At 39.7% G+C, this 22,301-nt stretch overlaps 1 protein-coding gene across 2 annotated transcripts in view; it reads left to right on the forward strand.

The window, feature by feature from the left end:
• The window catches only part of CDK15 (cyclin dependent kinase 15), a 120,378-nt gene that overhangs the window by 15,681 nt on the left and 82,396 nt on the right, over positions 1-22,301 (forward strand). Inside the window, exons 1-3 of one of the 2 annotated variants that reach the window (XM_081581921.1) lie at positions 16,412-16,534; positions 17,248-17,397; positions 17,600-17,694. In XM_081581921.1, the coding sequence (XP_081438047.1) occupies positions 16,412-16,534; positions 17,248-17,397; positions 17,600-17,694 (368 nt within the window). Of the gene's footprint in view, positions 1-16,411; positions 16,535-17,247; positions 17,398-17,599; positions 17,695-22,301 lie in introns of those variants that run through there. The other variant, XM_081581922.1, reaches the window with a different exon arrangement.

The following is a 22,301-nucleotide window of genomic DNA, read 5'->3' on the forward strand; positions in this document are numbered from 1 at the left end:
TGGTAGCTTGATAGGGATTGCATTGAATCTATAGATTGCTTTGGGTAGTATACTCATTTTCACTATATTAATTCTTCCAATCCATGAACACGGTATATTTCTCCATCTGTTTGTGTCCTCTTTGATTTCTTTCATCAGTGTTTTATAGTTTTCTATATATAAGTCTTTTGTTTCTTTAGGTAGATATATTCCTAAGTATTTTATTCTTTTTGATACAATGGTGAATGGTATTGTTTCCTTAATTTCTCTTTCTGTTTTCTCAGTATTGGAGTATAGGAATGCAAGGGATTTCTGTGTGTTAATTTTATATCCTGCAACTTTACTATATTCATTGATCAACTCTAGTAATTTTCTAGTAGAGTCTTTAGGGTTTTCTATGTAGAGGATCATGTCATCTGCAAACAGTGAGAGTTTTACTTCTTCTTTTCCTATCTGTATTCCTTTTATTTCTTTTTCAGCTCTGATTGCTGTGGCCAAAACTTCCAAAACTATGTTGAATAGTAGTGGTGAAAGTGGGCATCCTTGCCTTGTTCCTGACTTTAGGGGAAATGCTTTCAATTTTTCACCATTGAGGATAATGTTTGCTGTGGGTTTGTCATATATAGCTTTTATTATGTTGAGATATGTTCCTTCTATTCCTGCTTTCTGGAGGGTTTTAATCATAAATGGATGCTGAATTTTGTCAAAGGCTTTTTCTGCATCTATTGAGATAACCATATGGTTTTTTTCTTTCAATTTGTTAATGTGGTGTATTACATTGATTGATTTGTGGATGTTAAAAAAACCTTGCATTCCTGGGATAAAGCCCACTTGGTCATGATGTATGATCTTTTTAATATGATGTTGGATTCTGTTTGCTAGAATTTTATTAAGGATTTTTGCATCTATGTTCATCAGTGATATTGGCCTGTAGTTTTCCTTTTTTGTGACATCTTTGTCTGGTTTTGGAATTAGGGTGATGGTGGCCTCATAGAATGAGTTTGGAAGTTTACCATCTTCTGCAATTTTCTGGAAGAGTTTGAGTAGGATAGGTGTTAGCTCTTCTCTAAATTTTTGGTAGAATTCAGCTGTGAAGCCGTCTGGTCCTGGGCTTTTGTTTGCTGGAAGATTTCTGATTACAGTTTCGATTTCCGTGCTTGTGATGGGTCTGTTAAGATCTTCTATTTCTTCATGGTTCAGTTTTGGAAAGTTATACTTTTCTAAGAATTTGTCCATTTCTTCCAAGTTGTCCATTTTATTGGCATATAGCTGTTGGTAGTAGTCTCTTATGATCCTTTGTATTTCTGTGGAGTCTGTTGTGATCTCTCCATTTTCATTTCTAATTTTGTTGATCTGATTCTTCTCCCTTTGTTTCTTGATGAGTCTGGCTAATGGCTTATCAATTTTGTTTATCTTCTCGAAAAACCAGCTTTTATTGATTTTTGCTATGGTCTCTTTTGTTTCTTTTGCATTTATTTCTGCCCTAATTTTTAAGATTTCTTTCCTTCTACTGACCCTGGGGTTTTTCATTTCTTCCTCCTCTAGTTGCTTTAGGTGTAGAGTTAGTTGATTTATTTGATTTTTTTCTTGTTTCTTGAGGTACGCCTGTATTGCTATGAACCTTCCCCTTAGTATTGCTTTTACAGTGTCCCATAGGTTTTGGGTTGTTGTGTTTTCATTTTCATTCGTTTCTATGCATAATTTTATTTCTTTTTTGATTTCTTCTGTGATTTGTTGGTTATTCAGAAGCGTGTTGTTTAGCCTCCATATGTTGGAACTTTTAATAGTTTTTTTCCTGTAATTGAGGTCTAATCTTACTGCATTGTGGTCAGAGAAGATGGCTGGGATGATTTCAATTTTTTTGAATTTACCAAGGCTAGATTTATGGCCCAGGATGTGATCTATCCTGGAGAAAGTTCCATGTGCACTTGAGAAAAAGGTAAAATTGATTGTTTTGGGGTGGAAACTCCTGTAAATATCAATTAAATCTAATTTGTCTATTGTATCATTTAAAGTTTGTGTTTCCTTGTTAATTTTCTGTTTAGTTGATCTATCCATATGCGTGAGTGGAGTATTAAAGTCTCCCACTATTATTGTGTTATTGTCAATTTCCCCTTTCATACTTGTTAGTATTTGCCTTATATATTGTGGTGCTCCTATGTTGGGTGCATATATATTTATGATTGTTACGTCTTCTTCCTGAATTGATCCTTTGATCTTTATGTAGTGTCCTTCTTTGTCCCTTTTCACATCCTTTATTTTAAAGTCTATTTTATCTGAAATGAGTATTGCGACTCCTGCTTTCTTTTGGTCTCCGTTTGCATGGAATATGTTTTTCCATCCTTTCACTTTCAGCCTGTGAGTGTCTCTAGTTTTGAGGTGGGTCTCTTGTAGACAGCATATATAGGGGTCTTGTTTTTCTATCCATTCAGCAACACTTTGTCTTTTGGTTGGGGCATTCAACCCATTTACATTTAAGGTAATTATTGATAAGTATGATCCCGTTGCCATTTACTTTGTTGTTTTGAGTTCGTGTTGAAACATCCTTTCTGTGTTTCCTGTTTAGAGAAGATCCTTTAGCATTTGCTGGAGAGCTGGTTTGGTGGTGCTGAATTCCCTCAGCTCTTGCTTGTCTGTAAAGCTTTTGAGTTCTCCTTCATATCTGAATGAGACCCTTGCTGGGTACAGTAATCTGGGTTGTAGATTATTCTCTTTCATTACTTTAAGTATGTCCTGCCATTCCCTTCTAGCCTGAAGGGTTTCTATTGAAAGATCAGCTGTTATCCTTATGGGGATCCCCTTGTGTGTTATTTGTTGTTTTTCCCTTGCTGCTTTTAATATTTGTTCTTTGTGTTTGATCTTTGTTAATTTGATTAATATGTGTCTTGGGGTGTTTCGCCTTGGGTTTATCCTGTTTGGAACTCTCTGGGTTTCTTGGACTTCTGTGACTATTTCTTTCCTCAATTTAGGGAAATTCTCAACTATTATCTCCTCGAGTATTTTTTCATGGCCTTTCCTTTTATCTTCTTCCTCTGGGACTCCTATGATTCGAATGTTGGGGCGTTTCATATTGTCCCAGAGGTCCCGGAGGTTTTCCTCATTTCTTTTGATTCTTTTTTCTTTTTTCCTCTCTGCTTCGTTTATTTCCATCATTCTATCTTCTACCTCACTTATCCTATCTTCTGCCTCCGTTATTCTACTGTTGGTTCCCTCCAGAGTGTCTTTTATCTCCTTTATTTCATTATTCATTCTATATTGATTCCTTTTTATTTCTTCTAAGTCCTTGATAAACATTTCTTGCATCTTCTCAATCTTTGTCTCCAGGCTATTTATCTGTAACTCCATTTTGCTTTCAAGATTTTGGATCATTTTTATTATCCTTATTCTAAATTCTTTTTCAGATAGATTCCCTATCTCCTCCTCTTTTGTTTGGCTTTGTGGGCATTTCTCATTTTCCTTTACTTGCTGAGTATTTCTCTGTCTTTTCATCTTGTTTAGATTGCTGTGTTAGGCGTGGCCCTTCTGTATTCTGGTAGTATGAAGTTCCTCTTTGTTGTGGAGGTTCCTCACTGCGGTTGGGGTTGGACAGGTGGCTTGTCAAGGCTTCCTGGTTGGGGGAGCTTGTGTCGGTGTTCTGGTGGGTGGAGCTGGATTTCTGCTCTCTAGAGTGTAATGGAGTGACCAGTATTAATTTTTGAGATGTCTATGGATTTGGTGTGCCTCTGGGCAGCCTGTATATTGATGCTCAGGTCTATGTTCCTGCGTTGCTGGAGAATTTGCGTGGTATGTCTTGCTCTGGAACTTATTGTCTCTTGGGTGGAGCTTGGTTTCAGTGAATTTATGGAGGCTATTGGATGGTCTCTTATTAATTAATGTTTCCCCTGGCTTTCAGTCTTATTCTTGCAGTAGCCTCAAGACTTCTCCTTCCATACAGCCTCAATAATAAAACTTTTAGGTTAATGGTGAAAAGATTCTCCACAGTGAGGGATACCCAGAAAGGTTCACTGAGTTACATGGAGAGATGAGGTGGGGGGGTAGGTTGAGGTGACCAGGAGGGGAAGAGGGGAATTCAAATGTGGAGAGAGCAATCTAGCCAGTAAGCACTTCCCTCTGTGCTTTCCACAGTTTGGAACCCTCAGAGTGATTCACAGAGATACATAGAGAGGGGGGAGGAAGGTAACAGAGGTGAGCATGAGTAGAAAGGGAGGAATTAAGAGGGGAGAGAGAGATCTGGGCAGTATCCTGTTCCTGAAGTGTTCTCCAGTACCCAGAACACCCTCAGAGATTCACAGAATTGGGTTGAGAAGAGAAGGAGGAGGGTGGGAGATAGAGGTTCCCTGAGGGAGAAGAAAGAGCATCAATAGGGGGAGAGAGTGATCAGGCCAGTGATCACACTCCTGAGTAAAAATGGGTCCTAAAGATTGGGTTCTTAAATGTACAAAGTTGATATCAAATATGTAAAACAAAGATTAAAAATCTAGAGTAGAGGTTAGACTCTTATAAAACTTACAATCTAAAAAAAAAGAAAAAAGGAAACAGTGTAAAAAGAAAAAAAAACAGTAAAACAGTAAAAAAAGAAACAGTAAAAAAATGTAGAACAGGAAAAAAACATTAAAAAAAAAGAAAACAGAAAAGGTGTAAGATATATGTATGTAGTTTGCTTCAAAAATAGGGTTTGTTTTTTTTTTGCAAGTTAATAGTGGGTTATGAAAATGAAAGTTAAAGGTGTAATAGAGGACTTGAAGAAAAAGGAAAGAAGAGAAAAAAAAATTTTTTTTTTTAATTAAAAAAAAAAAAGTAAAAAATATATATATCCCGGACTTTCTCTGGAGCTGTTGTGAGCAGTGTGGCATCTGCTCAGTTTTAGATAGATCCTTATTCCTGCTTATACTTTTCAAGATCTATAGGTCCTTTTCAATGCAGTCGGTATTAACTACACGGATCTTAATCTGTTGGCCTGTCCCTTCCAAAGCGCTCCCCTGTTTATTTGGCTTCTGTTTGGAGATCTCTTCAGTATCTAATTTCCGCCCTGCAACAAAGCGGTGGAGGTGATCTCTTTAGGTTCGCTTGTTCAATCGTGCTGTGGGGAGGAAGGAACACTGCAATTCTGGCGTGTGTGTGGTAAGCTTGCAGTGTCTCGGCCGCACTGGGTTCGCCCCCGCTCACGGCGTGTGTGCTTTCCCGGTCTACCCTGCTCAGGCTTCAGGTTACTCGGCCAGGGAGCGGGCCCTGAGCTGCGTGCACTTCCCAGGTCTAAGGCGCTCAGGTTCAGGCTCCCGGTTACTCCACAAAGGCGCAGACTCGGTTTCGCCCGCGGCTTGTGCCGTTCCCGGTCGGGGCTGCCCAGGCGGCCAGGAGTTTGGCGAGGGCGCTCTCCCCTGTTGGGGCGGTGCGGCTTATCACCTCCCTGGTCCCCGCCTCGGTTTACGGGCGCGCCCGGCTCCGGTGTGCTTTGTGTCGGTTCTGGGGAGCTGGTCTCTGGCTGCGACCCTCCCGGCAGCTGTCGACCCTCCGGGATCTCAGGCAGTCTTTGCTTAGAAACTGGGAGCCTGTTTGCAGTTTGGTAGGGGGTGCCCTCTCTGGAGTCGAGTTTGCCCCTTTCCGGCTCTGGCGGGCCCCGCCTGCCCGCTGTGTCCGGCGAGGAATGGGGCGGTCCGCAGCCAGCTAGCTCTCCTCTGGTATCGCTCAGTCCTTTGTTCTGTGAGCGGGCCGGCAGTGCCTTAGAGTTGGGCTTTTCGCGGGATAGTTCTCTCTCTCTCGCTGTCCCACAGTTTAGGTTACTATCTCAGGTTAGCTCCCTCAGATTGCCCTCGGGGCACTCGGGCCCGGTCCTTACCCTAGGCAATGCCGCCCGCTCCTCTCCGTTCAGCCCCCACTTGCTGGTGGCGGATGATGCGAGCGTCTGGGGTTCTTTGCTGGGAGTTGCGTTAGGCACGTAATCTGTGGATTTTATTTATTTTTTCCTCCCAGTTACGTTGCCCTCCGAGATAAAAAATCCTCCCCCACACCCGCCGGTGAGAGGGTTTCCTGGTGCTTGGAACTTCCTCCTCTTTTACGACTCCCTCCCCGGGACGGGTCTCCGTCCCTAACTCTTTTGTCTCTCTTTTTATCTTTTATAATTTCTCCTACCTCTTTTGAAGATAATGCGCAGTTTTTGTGGAAGCCTGACGTCCTCAGCCAGCCTTCAGAAGTAGTTTTGTGAAGTTTGGTCAGCGTTCAGATGTTCTTTCGATAAATTTGTGGAGGAGAGAGTGGTCTCCCCGTCCTATTCCTCCGCCATCTTCGTATGGTTGCCAATACCATTGTGTTTAAATTCTATTTCTGACACTTATACTCTAAGAAATTTTGGGAAATTCTCAGTTTTCTCATCTAAAATTGGGAGAATAAATATCTCTGTCACAGAATTAAATGAGATAATGTATATGAAGTGCTTGGTTAGAACAGATTTTTTAAAAATTGTAGCCATATTTAGCCATTCCTTTCCCCAGGGGATCTTCCCAACCCAGGGAATCAAACCAGGATCTCCTGCATTGCAGGCAGATTCCTTACCATCTGAGCCACCAGGGAAGCCCAAATTAGGTAGAAATGCCTAATAAAAAATGGAGACCAAGAGCAGATATGGAAAGTCTTTGCTGTGACGTTATCTCCCAACTCTTAATTTAGATCAAGAAGGAAAATGGTGAAGTAGATTTAAAGTATGGACATCAGAGCTGTTCTTCTTTGATTTAAATCCTGGTTCCACCACAAGCTGGAATCAAGATCGCCAGGAGAAATATCAACAACCTCAGATATGCAGATGACACCACCCTTATGGCAGAAAGCGAGGAGGAACTAAAGAGCCTCTTGATGAAAGTGAAAGAGGAGAGTGAAAAAGTTGGCTTAAAACTCAACATTCAGAAAACTAAGATCATGGCATCTGGTCCCATCACTTCATGGCAAATAGATGGGGAAACAGTGGAAACTGTGACAGATTTTATTTGGGGAGGCTCCAAAATCACTGCAGGTGGTGATTGCAGCCATGAAATTAAAAGACACTTGCTCCTTGGAAGAAAAGCTATGAGCAGCCTAGACAGCATATTAAAAAGCAGAGACATTACTTTGCCAACAAAGGTCCATCTAGTCAAAGCTATGGTGTTTCCAGTAGTCATGTAGGGATGTGAGAGTTGGACTTAAAGAAAGCTGAACGCTTTTGATGCTTTTGATGCTTTTGAACTGTGGTGTTGGAGAAGACCCTTGAGAGTCCCTTGAACTGCAAGGAGATCAAACCAGTCCATCCTAAAGGAAGTCAGTCCTGAATATTCATTGGAAAGACTGATGCTGAAGGAAATTCCAATACTTTGGCCACCTGATGTGAAGAACTGATTCATTGGAAAAGACCCTGATGCTGGGAAAGATTGAAGGTGGGATGAGAAGGGGATGACAGAGGACAAGATATTTGGATGGCATCACCGACCTGATGGACTTGAATTTGAGCTAGCTCCGGGAGTTGGTGTTGGACAGGGTGGCCTGGCGTGCTGCAGTCCGTGGGGTTGCAAAGAGCTGGACACGACTGAGAGACCGAACTGAACTCCACCACCTTTTCTTGTGTGGCCTTGGTCAAATTGTTTAATGCTTCTGACTACAGAATTATTATGAGTCAATACAAGTAAACCATGTGTCTGCCTTATTATTGTCATTTTCCCCCCTCCCTTTTACCCGAAGACTTAGACTAAATATATGAACAGTTGCCTCATCATGGAACCTGATTATGGTATGAATACAAATCTACTCTTTATAAAAAGAATGTGAAATCACTCCTCTTAAAAATTGTAATATTGTTGGTGTCCCCCATTTCATTAGGCTCTAAATCATTAGTTCAAGTCATTTCTGAAATTTTCCCTTAATAAATCAAGACTCAAGAAATTAAAACAAACAAGCAATCATAACAAATTCAAATTTGTTATGCATTAGTTATGCATAACAGGGAAACATCTAGTCTCTAGAAGCAGAATTTTATTTTTTGCTCACACTGGAAATAGTGTCTTTCTACTTTCCCTTCATCTACAAATATCCCAAGGATTCATGCAGTTTTAAACAAAGGACCCTCTTTAAGTAGCCCACCAGGCTCCTCTGTCCGTGGGATTCTCCAGGCAAGAATACTGGAATGGGTTGCCATTCCCCTCTCCAGGTGGTCTTCCCCACCCAGGGATTGAATCTGGGTCTCCTGTATTGCAGGCAGATTCTTTACCATCTGAGCCACCAGGAAAGCCCCATAGGTAAAAAGTTCAGTGTAACTTGGTAGTTTCATAAGCTAAGCCATTCTGTCACAGGAACACCTTACAATTAGATTTTTTTTCCTACTTGTGAAATGTCTCTTAACCTGTCATTGCTTTCAGGTGGTTTTAGAATATGGGTCTGCACATATGGAGTTGCTCAGCATTCTTCAGTGTTCTATCTGTAGCTCACTGTTTTGATCCACAACAGGAAAGCCTGGGATGTGAGGAGAGCCTGAATGTGAGGCAGAGTCTAATAATGTCAGAGTCAGGAGCACAGCACAGAATTTAAGTCTGGAAAACTGTAATTGGGGCATTATGCATTACTGAGCTGAAATTCCCAAGCTTCAAAGTCGTCTCCTTCAATCAGTGAGAACTTGTGAAATTTGGAAAATGGCCATCTTGCTCCACAAACTTCCTCATTAATTCATCAGTTTTAAAATTTACTCTTTCTTGAAGGAAGTAGAAATAAAATGTGACGCTGGGGTTTTACACCATCAGCTTCATTATATAAACTGAATACAAGGAAACAAATAACACTCTAACAGGCAATGATAGTATGATGTAATTACAGACCACAGGTGTATGTAAAGGTGCAAAGGAGACCCAGATGCCACGCGCTTGCAGTTCTGCTTGTTGTCAGCAGACAGCAGTCTCGGCATGTGGAAGTGTCAGGTCAGAGAACTCCAGGAAGAACTAAGGCAAGAGATTTCAGAATCGTACTCTAGATTGTATTGGGACCGAAGATGATGTCACATGCCTCCTGATTAACAAACTAGAGTCACTTACCTATCACTGATTTATTCTAAATATAACAACTAATTTAAATATGTGTGTGCACAGTTGCTCAGTTGTACACAACTCTTTTTGACCCCGTGGACTGTAGCCCACCAAGATCTTCTGTCCGTGGAATTTTCCAGGCAAGAATACTGGAGTGGGTTACCATTTCCTGCTCCAGGGGATCGTCCCAACCCAAGGATCAAACCTGAGTCTCTTGCGTCTATCTCCTGCATCGGCAGACGGATTCTTTACCACTGTGCCACGTGGGAAGCCAGTTTTAAATATAGGCCTGATAATTAATAAAGAATGAGACCAAACAGAGAGATTTTGTGCTCTTTATGCAAATACAATTACCAGTGTGTCCTCATTAAATAAAATCTGGGGAATTTAGTAGTCTTTGAGCTACTTTTTAAATATTTTCTACTATTTGTAGTTTAGTAGTCTTGGGAAGGGACCTTCCCTGGTGGCACAGTAGTAAAGAATCCACCTGCCAATATAGGAGACTCGAGTTCAGTCCCTGGGTGGGGAAGATCCCCTGGGGAAGGAAATGGCATCCCATTCCAGTATTCTTGCCTAGGAAATCCCATGTGCAGAGGAGCCTGGTGAGCTACAGTCCATAGGGTCACAAAGAGTTGGAAACAACTTAGTGACTAAACCCAAACCTAATCTTGGGAAAGTTAATTAAATTCTCTAAGATTCAGTTCCCTCATGATTAAGTGAGGATACTACTGGTACCTACTCACTGTCATGGAGTTGGAGGATCAGCCTGGAGTCTGGCATACAGTGAGCACTGACATGGTAACTGTTGCCATTAGTATTACTACTGTACTTTTATCTGAAGCCTCCCCCTAGTCCCCACCTTGTTGAAAATAGGCAGGGATACCTGTATGCAGGTCAGGAAGCAACAGTTAGAATTGGAATTGGAAAAACAGACTGGTTCTAAATAGGAAAAGGAGTACGTCAAGGCTGTACATTGTCACCCTGCTTATTTAACTTATATGCAGAGTACATCATGAGAAACACTGGGCTGGAGGAAGCACAAGCTGGAATCAAGATTGCTGGGAGAAATATCAATAACCGCAGATATGCAGATGACACCACCCTTATGGCAGAAAGTGAAGAAGAACTAAAGAGCCTCTGGATGAAGGTGAAAGAGGAGAGTGAAAAAGTTGGCTTAAAGTTCAACTTTAGTTCAATTCAGAAAACTAAGATCATGGCATCTGGTCCCATCACTTCATGGCAGATAGATGGGCAAACAGTGGAAACAGTGTCAGACTTTATTTTTCTGGGCTCCAAAATCACTGTAGATGGTGATTGCAGCCATGAAATTAAAAGACACTTACTCCTTGGAAGGAAAGTTATGACCAACCTAGCCAGCATATTAAAAAGCAGAGACATTATTTTGCCAACAAAGTTCCGTCTAGTCAAGGCTATGGTTTTTCCAGTAGTCATGTATGGATACGAGAGTTGGACTGTGAAGAAAGCTGAGCGCAGAAGAATTGATGCTTTTGAACTGTGGTGTTGGAGAAGACTCTTGAGAGTCCCTTGGACTGCAAGAAGATCCAACCAGTCCATCCTAAAGGAGATCAGTCCTGGGTGTTCATTGGAAGGACTGATGTTGAAGCTGAAACTCGAATACTTTGGCCACCTGATTCGAAGAACTGACTCATTGGAAAAGACCCTGATGCTGGGAAAGATTGGGGGCAGGAGGAGAAGGGGACGACAGAGGATGAGATGGTTGGATGGCATCACCGACTCGATGGACATGGGTTTGGGTGGACTTAGGGGTTGGTGATGGACAGGGAGGCCTGGCGTGCTGTGATTCCTAGGGTCGCAAAGAGTCGGACATGACTGAGCTACTGAACTGAACTGATTTGTCTCAGAAATGTCATTTTACAGTTGTTAATGGGTTGGGAAGTAGGGGGAATGGGAAAATGTTGGTCAAAGGGTACAAAGTTTCAGATATGCAGGATAAATACATTCTGGAGCTCCAATGTACAGCAGGGTGACTATAGTTAACAATAGTGTATTGTATACTTGAAATTTGCTAAGAGTAGATCTTAATTGTTCTCACATACTCAAAAGTTGTGAAGGGATTGATATGTTAATTAGCTTGCTTCTGGTAGACATTTTGCAAAGTATACATATATCAAAACATCACCTTGTACATCTTAATGACATGCAAATTTTTTGTCAATTATACCTCAGTAAAGCTGGAGGGAAAATCTGTTTTACAGTTAATTTATTTTTTAAAAAGAAACTGTTTTGCAGTCAGTTTATTCAAATCAGGATCCAAATAAGGTCTACATATTGCATTAGTTTGTCCTGTCTCTTGACTTTTTCTTTTTTTGCCATTGCTGCTTTAAGAGAAATCAGGTTTACTGACCTTTCTGATTTAGGGATTTGCTTCCTTGTGGCATTATGTAACTTTTCTGTTCTCTGTGTTTCTTGCAGTCTGGTTGTAGATGTAGGTATTTGATTGGCTTCAGGTTAATTTTTTTTTCCTTAGTCAAAAATACATCACAAGTGATGCTGTGCAATTTCTGTTGTATCATCACATCAGGAGGCACATAATGTCTGGATGTTCCAAATTTAGTGGAGCTAAGATTGATCTGAGGGCACAGATGGTGTCTACCTGACCCTTCATTGCAGAATTCCTTATCAATCTTTCAACTAGGGACTTCCCTGGTGGTCCAGTGGCTAAGACTCCATGCTCCCAAAGCAAGAGGTCCTGGTCAGGGAAGTGGATCCCACATGCCACAACTAAGAGTTAGCATGCCACAACTAAAGATTCTGCATGCTGCAGCAAAGATTGAAAATCCTGAGTGTGCAACTAAGACCTGGCGTGGCCAAACAGACATTAAAAAAAATCTTTCACCTAACCATTTTAACATCCATTAATGACCGCTGCTTTGAAGTATTATTGCATTAGGGACTGCATAACAGTGAGTTTCTTACTTCTGTCATTTCTTCTGCATTTATTAGTTGGAATTATTCCATGAAGAAGAATTTCCCCCTCATTAACTACTTGATAACCCTGAAAAAATAATCTGTATAGAAGAGACAAAGAAAGTACTTGATTTTCCCCTTTATTTCTCAATATCCTGAGTAATGAATTGCTGCACTAGAAACCTCCAAGTGGTCCTTTTTATTTCAAATTACTATAAAGTTATGGATTTTATGTATTTGGTATGTGCCAATCCTTTGTATCCATTATTCTTTTTTGGTTTTCAAATCGTCCCCTCTTAAACCAAATGAGACTCTTTCAGGTTGGCTCCTGTGTCCTTTTTGACATGACTTCATTGACTTAAGATGAGCCTTTGATGAGTTTCTTGATAACTTCCTAGATTTCATGCTCCAGACATTCAGCCACCACTCCTCCATGGATCCTTGGTTCTTTTTAATGGAAACTGGTATTTAGAGATCACAAATTGAGCACCAGGACTGCTCATTGCTATTGAGTTGTCATTGTATCTATATCTTTTTGGTTGACAGGGGCTATTTTTTAAGAGAGAAAAATCATAATCAAAATCAAAACATTTATACCAATATTTCCAAATCAAATTGAAGATTACATAATTTTTATTTGATGTCTTCAATCTGATGTCCATGTTTATTTTCTCTTAAGCTGAAAAGTTTGGTTTCTAATGACATTAAATAATCACTTACATGTTTAATCCTAAAATACACCAGTAACAGTTTTAAAATAGTATTAGTAATATTGCAACTATTAGTAAAACTTACTACACTTTATTTCCCCACAAATCTTTGCCACAACAGGTAACACACAAAAGCATTTTCCACTTAACAATTTATTTTGATGATCACTGCATTTCATTATATAGAGACTTTTTAAATTATAGCTGCATTCCATTGGACCTATGTGGATTATTTTAAATTTTTCTGACACAGGCTTCATATTATTTCTCATGTTAGTTATCTGTTGAATGTTTATGATAATCTACATATTCTAGAAAGATTATAATTAGACCAAAATTCCTAATAATCTGGCTAAGTGAAATAAGGATAGAATGCAATATTATTAGAAAAAGTACAAATGCTCAACTAAACATAGCTGTTTAAATACACACCAATTGAGAGAGAAAAAAGGACTCCAAAATTGTAGGTGGGAGAATCTAGCCTGAAACCTATCATTTTACTGCTAATTTAAAAAAATGGCTCCCATTTGTCAACATGGATTCTCTGGAAACAACCTCAAACAAAAGCTTATATACAAACACTTAATTTTGATGGGGAGGGGTCATGTGCAATCCCATGGAAGTGGAAATGAGAGGGAAAAGGAAGTAAAGGAGGGGAAGGAGAGCATAAATGGAACATGTTTCTGAGCTGGCTTCAGCTCTACAAGGAACACTGCTAGTTTCATAGTGGAAGTCCTTGCATGGGACTTCCTGTGTTCCTCCATTGTGTCAGCTGGCCCTTGGAGAGTTGTCAGAGAAGGCAGAGCCTCTATTGGTCCATTCAGACTGGTGACCAGACACAGGGGTTTTTCCTTGTCAACTACTTGTTGGGGAGCTCTTTGGTCTCTGAGGTGGCAGAGTGCCCATGCTTCAAGACAGCAGTGTGGGTTTCTCCCACTAAGAAGCCAACCAGACCTTGTGGTAGGTCCGACCAACCTGGAGTGGCACATGAACTGGGTCTGATTCACAATTCTAAATGAAATCGTCTAAGTTTTCTATCTGTATTCAGAAATCTTTGGTACAAAAATAATTTATGACACAGAGCTAGAAAGCATCTTAACGCATCTAATATTTTTTTCTTGACTTTAAACAAGACCATAAATTATTTTATTTTTTAAAATTCTAAAGGGTATTTCACAATTTCCCTCAGTAGCCCTTTCCAGTTTCTAAACATACCATTTTAAACCTTAAAAAAATCTGAGTATTCTAGTTTAGCAACTTGAGACTTAGGTGGATTAACCCCTAGGCTAATAAAAATACGAATCTTTTAAAAATTCTAAAACTTATGATAATTAGAGGGTGATAAATAAACTGTGAAAAATTCTGAAAGAGATGGGAATACCAGACCACCTGACCTACCTCTTAAGAAACCTGTATGCAGGTCAGGAAGCAACAGTTAGAACTGGGCATGGAACAACAGACTGGTTCCAAATCGGGAAAGGAGTATGTCAAGGCTGTATATTGTCACCCTGCTTATTTAACTTATATGCAGAGTACATCATGAGAAAAACTGGGCTGGAAGGAGCACAAGCTGGAGTCAAGATTGCCGGGAGAAATATCAATAACCTCAGATATGCGGATGACACGACCCTTATGGCAGAAAGTGAAGAAGAACCAAAAAGCCTCTTGATGAAAGTGAAAGAGGAGAGTGAAAAAGTTGGCTTAAAGTTCAACATTTAGACAACTAAGATCATGGCATCTGGTCCCATCACTTCATGGCAGATAGATGGGCAAACAGTGGAAACAGTGGCTGACTTTATTTTTCTGGGCTCCAAAATCACTGCAGATGGTGATTGCAGACATGAAATTAAAAGACACTTACTCCTTGGAAGGAAAGTTATGACCAAACTAGATAGCATATTAAAAAGCAGAGACATTACTTTGCCAACAAAGGTCCGTCTAGTCAAGGGCATGGTTTTTCCAGTAGTCATGCATGGATGTGAGAGTTGGACTGTGAAGAAAGCTGAGCACCGAAGAATTGATGCTTTTGAACTGTGGTGTTGGAGAAGACTTGAGAGTCCCTTGGACTGCAAGAAGATCCCACCAGTCCATCCTAAAAGAGATCAGTCCTGGGTGTTCCTTGGAAGGACTAATGTTGAAGCTGAAACTCCAATACTTTGGCCACCTCATGCAAAGAGTTGACTCATTGGAAAAGACCCTGATGCTGGGAAGGATTGAGGGCAGGAGGAGAAGGGGTCGACAGAGGATGAGATGGTTGGATGGCATCACCGACTCGATGGACATGAGTTGGGGTAAACTCCGGGAGTTGGTGATGGACAGGGAGGCCTGGCGTGCTGCGATTCATGGGGTTGCAAAGAGTCAGACACGACTGAACGACTGAACTGAACTGAAAGTATAACTTTCTCAAATTTTGTCTGGGATATAACTTTTGTATAAAATTCATGATGTTTTAGGAAGAAATCAGAATTTCTGATAGAATTATTAAGTATTACAAGTGAATTATGTTAAATTCTAAACATTTTGAGAAACTAGCTTCTCTCACTATCTGTTGATTATCACTCAAAAGTTTAATCACTTAACCAAATGTTCTTTTCTGTTTATTAGTGTAACCAGTCTGTTTTTGTTGTTGTTTTGTTGCTTTTGCTAAATATCTCTAATTTGAGTGAATCTTTGACTTGATCTGTTCTAGGTCTCTTGTGGCAATTTTGAAATAAAGCTTCACACATGCTCATAATTAAATTATCTGAATAATTACAATAATGATAATTATTCTTGTAAGATTCAGATATCAAATATATGTAGATATTGTTGTGATAAAAGAGATGACTCTTATTTTTTCCTTATGATCATGTGTGTATGTGCGTGTGTCTTATTTTCCATCTCACTCTAATTAGCACATTATAGTGGCAATGACCTTTAGGATTCTATGAGAGAAAAAAGTTCTGTTCAAAGACTGCAAACTAGCTTGAGGTCGTGCCCTGACATGTCACTGTATTAATATATTGATAGTAAATGTTAATTACACTTATGTGGACAGAAGGAGGCTGGGAGAGGGAAGGAAAGAGGGAGAGAAAATATTTCTTGCAAACTCCTGTCTCCTCACCATTGGATAACATTGTTAAGAACAACACAGGTGCTCACTAGATAGTTTTTGAATCAGTGAATGAATGGGTACTCCTCTGGGACTATTAGTTACACTGTTACTTGAAGGCAAAGAGATGGGAGTAGACAGCTTCAGCTCTCTTTAGGTCCTAGTGTTTTGTGGTTTCTTTGACTGCTAAACGTTGGTTAGGTTGCAAATTTATTCTGAAGTTTTAAAAACAAAATACCTTCACATAAAAGGCAGGGAGAAAACACTCCTCAACATGTCCAGGAAAGTCTAATAAATGCCTTCAGAAATATGGATAAGCAATGCAAATTCATTAAAAAGGTGTATACCAGTGGCACTAAGTTGTGGCTGGAAGAACTTGAGTTGTGTCAAAGTTTATTCTATCCAACATTAGCTGTCTTGGTGTCCATTGTGCACAAATGAATGCAGGCGGCTGCCTTTCTGAGGTATACTCTCTTGCACTGATCGAGAAAAACTGCTGAAGTCATGAGGCTGCTCCAGACAGAGCCCTCATGTGAGTCATATGAAAGCTCCCGCACTGCTGACCTCTGGCAAAAAGGGAGTGAACAAGGACAGGAGAGGCAGAGGGAGAGAGGTTGAAGTGCCGGTGTTCTCCTTGAACCTAGAAGACTATGGGTCAAGAGCTGTGTGCAAAGGCTCTGCAGCCTGGATGCAGCTGCCATCGCTGTTGGGAGGGAGGCAACACACACAGCTGTCAGAGGAGTGCGCCTGTGACGATGGAGGCTGCGATCGAGGTATTCATGTCCCAGGAGCATCTTCTTCTATTGATAAACAGAGTTCAGAGGCTCCCTTTCTGTAGCAGGGTCTGATTTTCCTGCACTAGGACTAAGGCAATAAAAAGAAAATTCTATTAAAGTCACAAAGAATGTGTGGCTGTTGTTATCAAATTCGGAGATTTTTCTTTTAAGCCAAAAGGGAAAAATAACCCTATGCTTTGGGCTGCACGAAACTCACTTGCCTTGCAGTCAAGAAGGTTACTCTCTTGAAATCTCTGAAGTACTAAATTAGAGACCTGAACCTCAAAAAACAAGCTGCAGTATTTGGTATCCTATGGATTAAAAATTTCAGTAATTAGCTCATGGCTATCAGCAATGCTGTACAGGAAAGTTCTTCCCCTAAAGAGATAAATTAAAGGGACAAGAAAAAGACAAGTCTAGGTTTAACAGAAAAATTGGAACCCATCCATCAGAGAAATTTAGGTTAACTTAAGTGTTTAAAGACAGATTTTTAGGTAAAGAAAGAATGTTGTATTTTAGCAGTTGATATCATTATGGGTTTTTTGTTTTTTTAAAGGAACTGATGTTCAAGAAAGGTACATTTTGGAGGTGTAGGAAGCTTAGAAAACATTTGAAGAGTTAACATCAGGCAAATAAAGAAAAAGTGGTTTATGCTAGCCGTTGTCTTGACTTTGCATAAATTTTATTCCTGCACTTTCCTTTTTCTCTAGCTAACAGACCTAAAAGAAGCATCATGTTCCATGACTTCATTTCACCCCAGGGGACTTCAGGCTGTGCATGCCCGGAAGTTCAAGAGTGAAAGGCCACGGAGTAACAGCGATTCTTTTCAGGAAGAGGATCTGAGGCAAGGTTTTCAGTGGGTGAGTGAGCAGCTGATGTTGATCAAGAGGAATTTAATGTGTGCTTGTCTAGGAAGGCTGACCCTTTTTTCCAAGATAATTACTGAGCAGACCTTCCCAAGCACATTCTGCAACGCTGTCTGATTTCTCTGGGGGGAAAAGTCAGCACTAAAAAAATGCTCTTTTCTTTCCCCACTCCTCACTCCTCATTCCCCTTATGCAGAGGAAGAGCCTCCCCTTTGGGGCGGCCTCATCTTACTTGAACTTGGAGAAGCTGGGTGAAGGTTCTTATGCTACAGTTTACAAAGGGATTAGCAGGTAAGTGACTCATTAGCTGGGAGAGACTTTAGAGAGGAGGATCTCACCCCCAGGATTTGACATTATGAAGCCAGCTGACACATGGCAGAAATTCAGGACTTATGCAAGACCCCACTGTCAATAGGGAACGACATAATGACTGAAGTAGCCTTGAAAGACAAACTTCCCTTGCCCCACTTAAAATCAGCCCACTAAGATGTTTATCAGCTTTTCCTCCTTTTGATTCAATTCAAATTAAACTTTCTCAACTACTGACCATCACTTGGTGGGGAGCACAGTGGGTAAGGTGTCATATCCTTCCTGAAACAAGGGCCTTGAGTTTGCTCCTTCCTTCTACCACTTTGCCTTCTTAGAGGATACTGAAGTTGGTTTCTACAAAGTAAGACCTTGTATGCAAAGATTGATTTATCCTGGGTTTTCTACACTTGCAAATTACACAAAAATGGCTGGAGAATAAAAAAGACTGTTAATCCAGAAAGCAAACACCCATTTTGGTTAATAAAAACTGTGTTAAACATATTTGAGAGAGTCATGAACTTCACTGCTTTTTCAAGGTGGGGTAGTCAAGAAGGTCTGATTTCTTTAATTTATGTTACAGTGGAGAAAAATAATGGCTCAAAGTGGTTAAATGTTAATTTTTAAAAATTTAATATAAATACTACAAAACTAAGTATTTATTATGTATCTTAATACTTGTGGTATTGTTTTTAATTGTTAAAGCGGAGTTTGGAGAAGATACCATTTTAAATATATTATGTAGAAACAAGATTTAACTCAATTCCATAGACTATCTTAGGAACTAAATATAAAAAATTTCCTTCAAAAGATTCATCCTAGTAATAGAATGAAAAATATACTAGAAATATGTACTCTGTCCAAGTTCACAGAGATGTATGTAACAGTATATTAATTGCAGCAAGATATATAATAGAAAGGGTGAAAACCTGGTTACCAATATCCATTAATGGAGGACTGGCTAAATTATTACTATATAGTGAAACAGTATACAAACATCCAGAGTATAACATAGACATATATGAAAAAAAGCAAGTTACAGAACAATATATGATCTCATTTAGGAAAAAAAGCACTGTTCATGTATAAATTTGTATGTGCTTAGAGGAATCTGGAAAAATCTAAAAGGGACTATTGAAAGTAGCTACTTTTAGTGGTTGAAACTGGAATGGAGAAAGATCACTCAAACTTTTCACTGTATTTCTTACCATAAAAGCATTACATTCATAATTTAAAAACAAGTTAAAACATATCATAAAGATAGATGTCAAGAAAGCATTTTATAAAGTCAACATCAATTACTAGTTTTTAAACTCTAAACAAAATAGGAATAGAATGATAATTACTCATTATGATGTAGAGTGATTTCAGATCAACAACTTATACACTTTTTCTTTGTTCAATACTAGTGACATCACCATTAAGTTAGAGATAGCACAAGACTGCCCATTATTTTCTATTGTTAAAGATTATCAGAAGCATTCTAGCCAATGCAACAAGGAAAAAAGACTGAATATAATTTTTATGGATTATAGAATTGCCTACTTAAAAAACCCCAAGAGAATCATCTAAGAAACTTGAAATAGTGAGATAGAACAACTAGGTCATCAGTTATAAAATCAAAATATACTTATTAATAATTGCCTTATGTATTAGCAATAACCATTTAATGGAAAATATTGTAGGGGAAATTATTATTAAAATAGCAACAATAAAATGTCATTAGTATTAAAATATGGGCAGGATTTATATATAAGATTTACTAAAGGACATAAAAGACTTGAAAAAGCCAGAAAGGCATTCATTCTACTCATATTTATTAAGCACTTACTATGTTGTTGCTGTTGTTTAGTCACTAAGCCGTGTCCATTTCTTTTGCAACCTCGTAGACTGTAGCCTGTCAGGCTCCTCTGTCCATGGGATTACCCAGGCAAGAATATTTGAGTGGGTTGCCATTTCCTTCTCCAGAGAATCTTCCTGACTCAGGGATCGAACCAGAATCTCCTGCATTGGCAGGGTGGATTCTTTACCACTGAGCTACCAGGGAAGCCCTACTTACTATGTGCCAGGCACTGTTTTAGCCAATAAGGATTCATTGAAGAAAAAAAGTGATAAGTATGGAGTGTATGTTCTAGTGGTGATGAGAGGCAGTAAACAAACAAACTCTTTGACCAAGTTTGTCAAAGAGTGAAAATGTTGGAAAAGAATAAAACAGGGAAGAGGAATAGGGAGTGCCGGCATGGGGTGGTGAATTACTATTTTAAACATAGTGATGAGAGGCGGGCTCACTGAGAAGGGAACACTTGAACAGAAATTCTGACAAAAGTGAGGCATGAACTGCATGGGTGTGTAGTGGAAGAGGACTTCAGGCAGAGGGAACAGCAAGCAGCAACCCCCTGAGGCAGGAGCATGCCTGGCATTGGAGGCAGTGGGTGGAAGGACTTGAAGGTAGGAGGAGTTGCAGATGCAGTAGGGCCATTGTGTAGGGTCTTGTAGATCATTCCAGGGACCCTGTAAGGATATTTAGATTTAAAAATCTAGTAATACAAAGATGTTAATGATTCTGTAATTTAGAGTTTTAATGTATTCTAAATAGGTTCAAATGCTACAATAATTAAAATAGTGTAGCATGAGTATAAGAAAAGACAGATCAAAGAAGTATGATTTGTAGAGCCCCAAAGAGTCACAAATCCAAGTATTAGTAAGATCTAATATACAATCACTGTTCATGGGGTTCTCATGATTGCCGGGAGAATTATCAATAACCTCAGATACATAGATGACACCACCCTTATGGCAGAAAGTGAAAAGGAACCAAAGAGCCTCTTGATGAAACTGATAGAGGAGAGTGAAAAAGTTGGCTTAAAACTCAACGTGCAGAAAATTAATATCATGGCATCTGGTCCAATCGCTTCATGGCAAATAGATGGGGAAACAATGGAAACAGTGACAGACTTTAGTTTTTTGGGCTCCAAAATCACTGCTGATGGTGACTGCAGACATGAAATTTAAAAGACGCTTGCTCCTTGGAAGAAAAGTTATGACCAACCTAGATAGCATATTAAAAAGCAGAGACATCACTTTGCCAACAAAGGTCTGTCTAGTCAAAGCTATGGTTTTTCCAGTAGTCATGTATGGATGTGAGAGTTGGACTGTGAAGAAAGCTGAGCGCCGAAGAATTGATGCTTTTGAACTGTGGTTTTGGAGAAGACCCTTGAGAGCCCCTTGGACTGCAAGGAGATCCAACAAGTCCATCCTAAAAGAAATCAGTCCTGAATATTCATTGGAAGGACTGATGCTGAAGCTGAAACTCCAATGCTTTGGCCACCTGATGCGAAGAACTGACCCACTGGAAAAGACTTTGATGCTGGGAAAGATTGAAGGCAGGAGGAGAAGGGGACAACAGAGGATGAGATAGTTGGATGGCATCACCAACTCGATGGACATGAGTTTGAGTAAGCTCCAGGAGTTGGTGATGAACATGGAAGCCTGGCATGCTGCAGTCCATGGGGTCACAAACAGTTGGACACGACTGAGCGACTGAACTGAACTGAATATACAATCACGGTGGCATGTCAAATCAGCAGGGAAAAAAGACAGTTCAGTAAATGGAGTTGGGATGATTGTTAGCAATTTGGAAAAGGTAAATATACAATATGAATTCCCAATGGGAAAAGGAATTGAAAAAGAAAACGTACAAGAACTAGAAGAATAAACAAGAGAAGTCTATATAACTTTTGGACTGGAAAGGTCTGTCTGTACATAAATAACACTTGAGTCAGAACCTGTTAGGGAAGATTGGACATGTTTATGGTGGCCCATCTATCCAAGTACATTCTAGGGACCCCTCAGTTCTGAGATACTTTAATAGAGTTTCACTGAAACAGTTACCATGGTCAAATTGACACAGCTAACCCTAGATCAAAATATAATGTGATCCTTCATCATAGGTCCTCTCAGCATCTTTAAAGTGTTGATGTATAGCATGACTGTCTAAAAACGATTAAGAAAAATTTTAAAGTATAAAGCATTTTCTAAACATATTTGACTTCCCTGGTGGCTCAGACGGTAAACAGTCTGCCTGCAATGTAGGAGACCTGAGTTCAATCCCTGGGTCAGGAAGATCCCCTGGAGGAGGAAATGGAAACCCCCTCCAATATTCTTGCCTGGAGAATCCCATGGATGGAGGAGCCTCGAGGGCTACAGTTCATGGAGCCGCATAGAGTCGGACATGACTGAGTGACTTCACTTTCACTTTCATATTGACCAGAAAATTTTTAGCATGGGGGTGGGGAAAATTTCACAGACCTATTCTCTGAGTAAAGCATTTTGGAAAATACTGAATGTCATAAGAAATTTATAGTTTAAAATTTCAAAGAAATGATAAGGCAAACAAAAGAAATTGGTAAGAGGCACTTCCCCAAAAAATGGACAAATAGGTAAACTACAAAAAAACATAAAAGACCAACAAACTTTTAAAAATTCAGTTCCACAAGTAGTTAAAGGAATAGAAATTAAAATGGAATCATCCTTTTCACCTTTTAAAAAGACCAAAACTGAAGATAAAAGCATGCACCTGATAAACAAGCCCC

The sequence above is a fragment of the Giraffa tippelskirchi genome, chromosome 3, assembly GCF_054371585.1.
Source record: "Giraffa tippelskirchi isolate mGirTip1 chromosome 3, T2T-mGirTip1v1.2.pri, whole genome shotgun sequence".
Taxonomy (NCBI): Eukaryota; Metazoa; Chordata; class Mammalia; order Artiodactyla; family Giraffidae; genus Giraffa; species Giraffa tippelskirchi.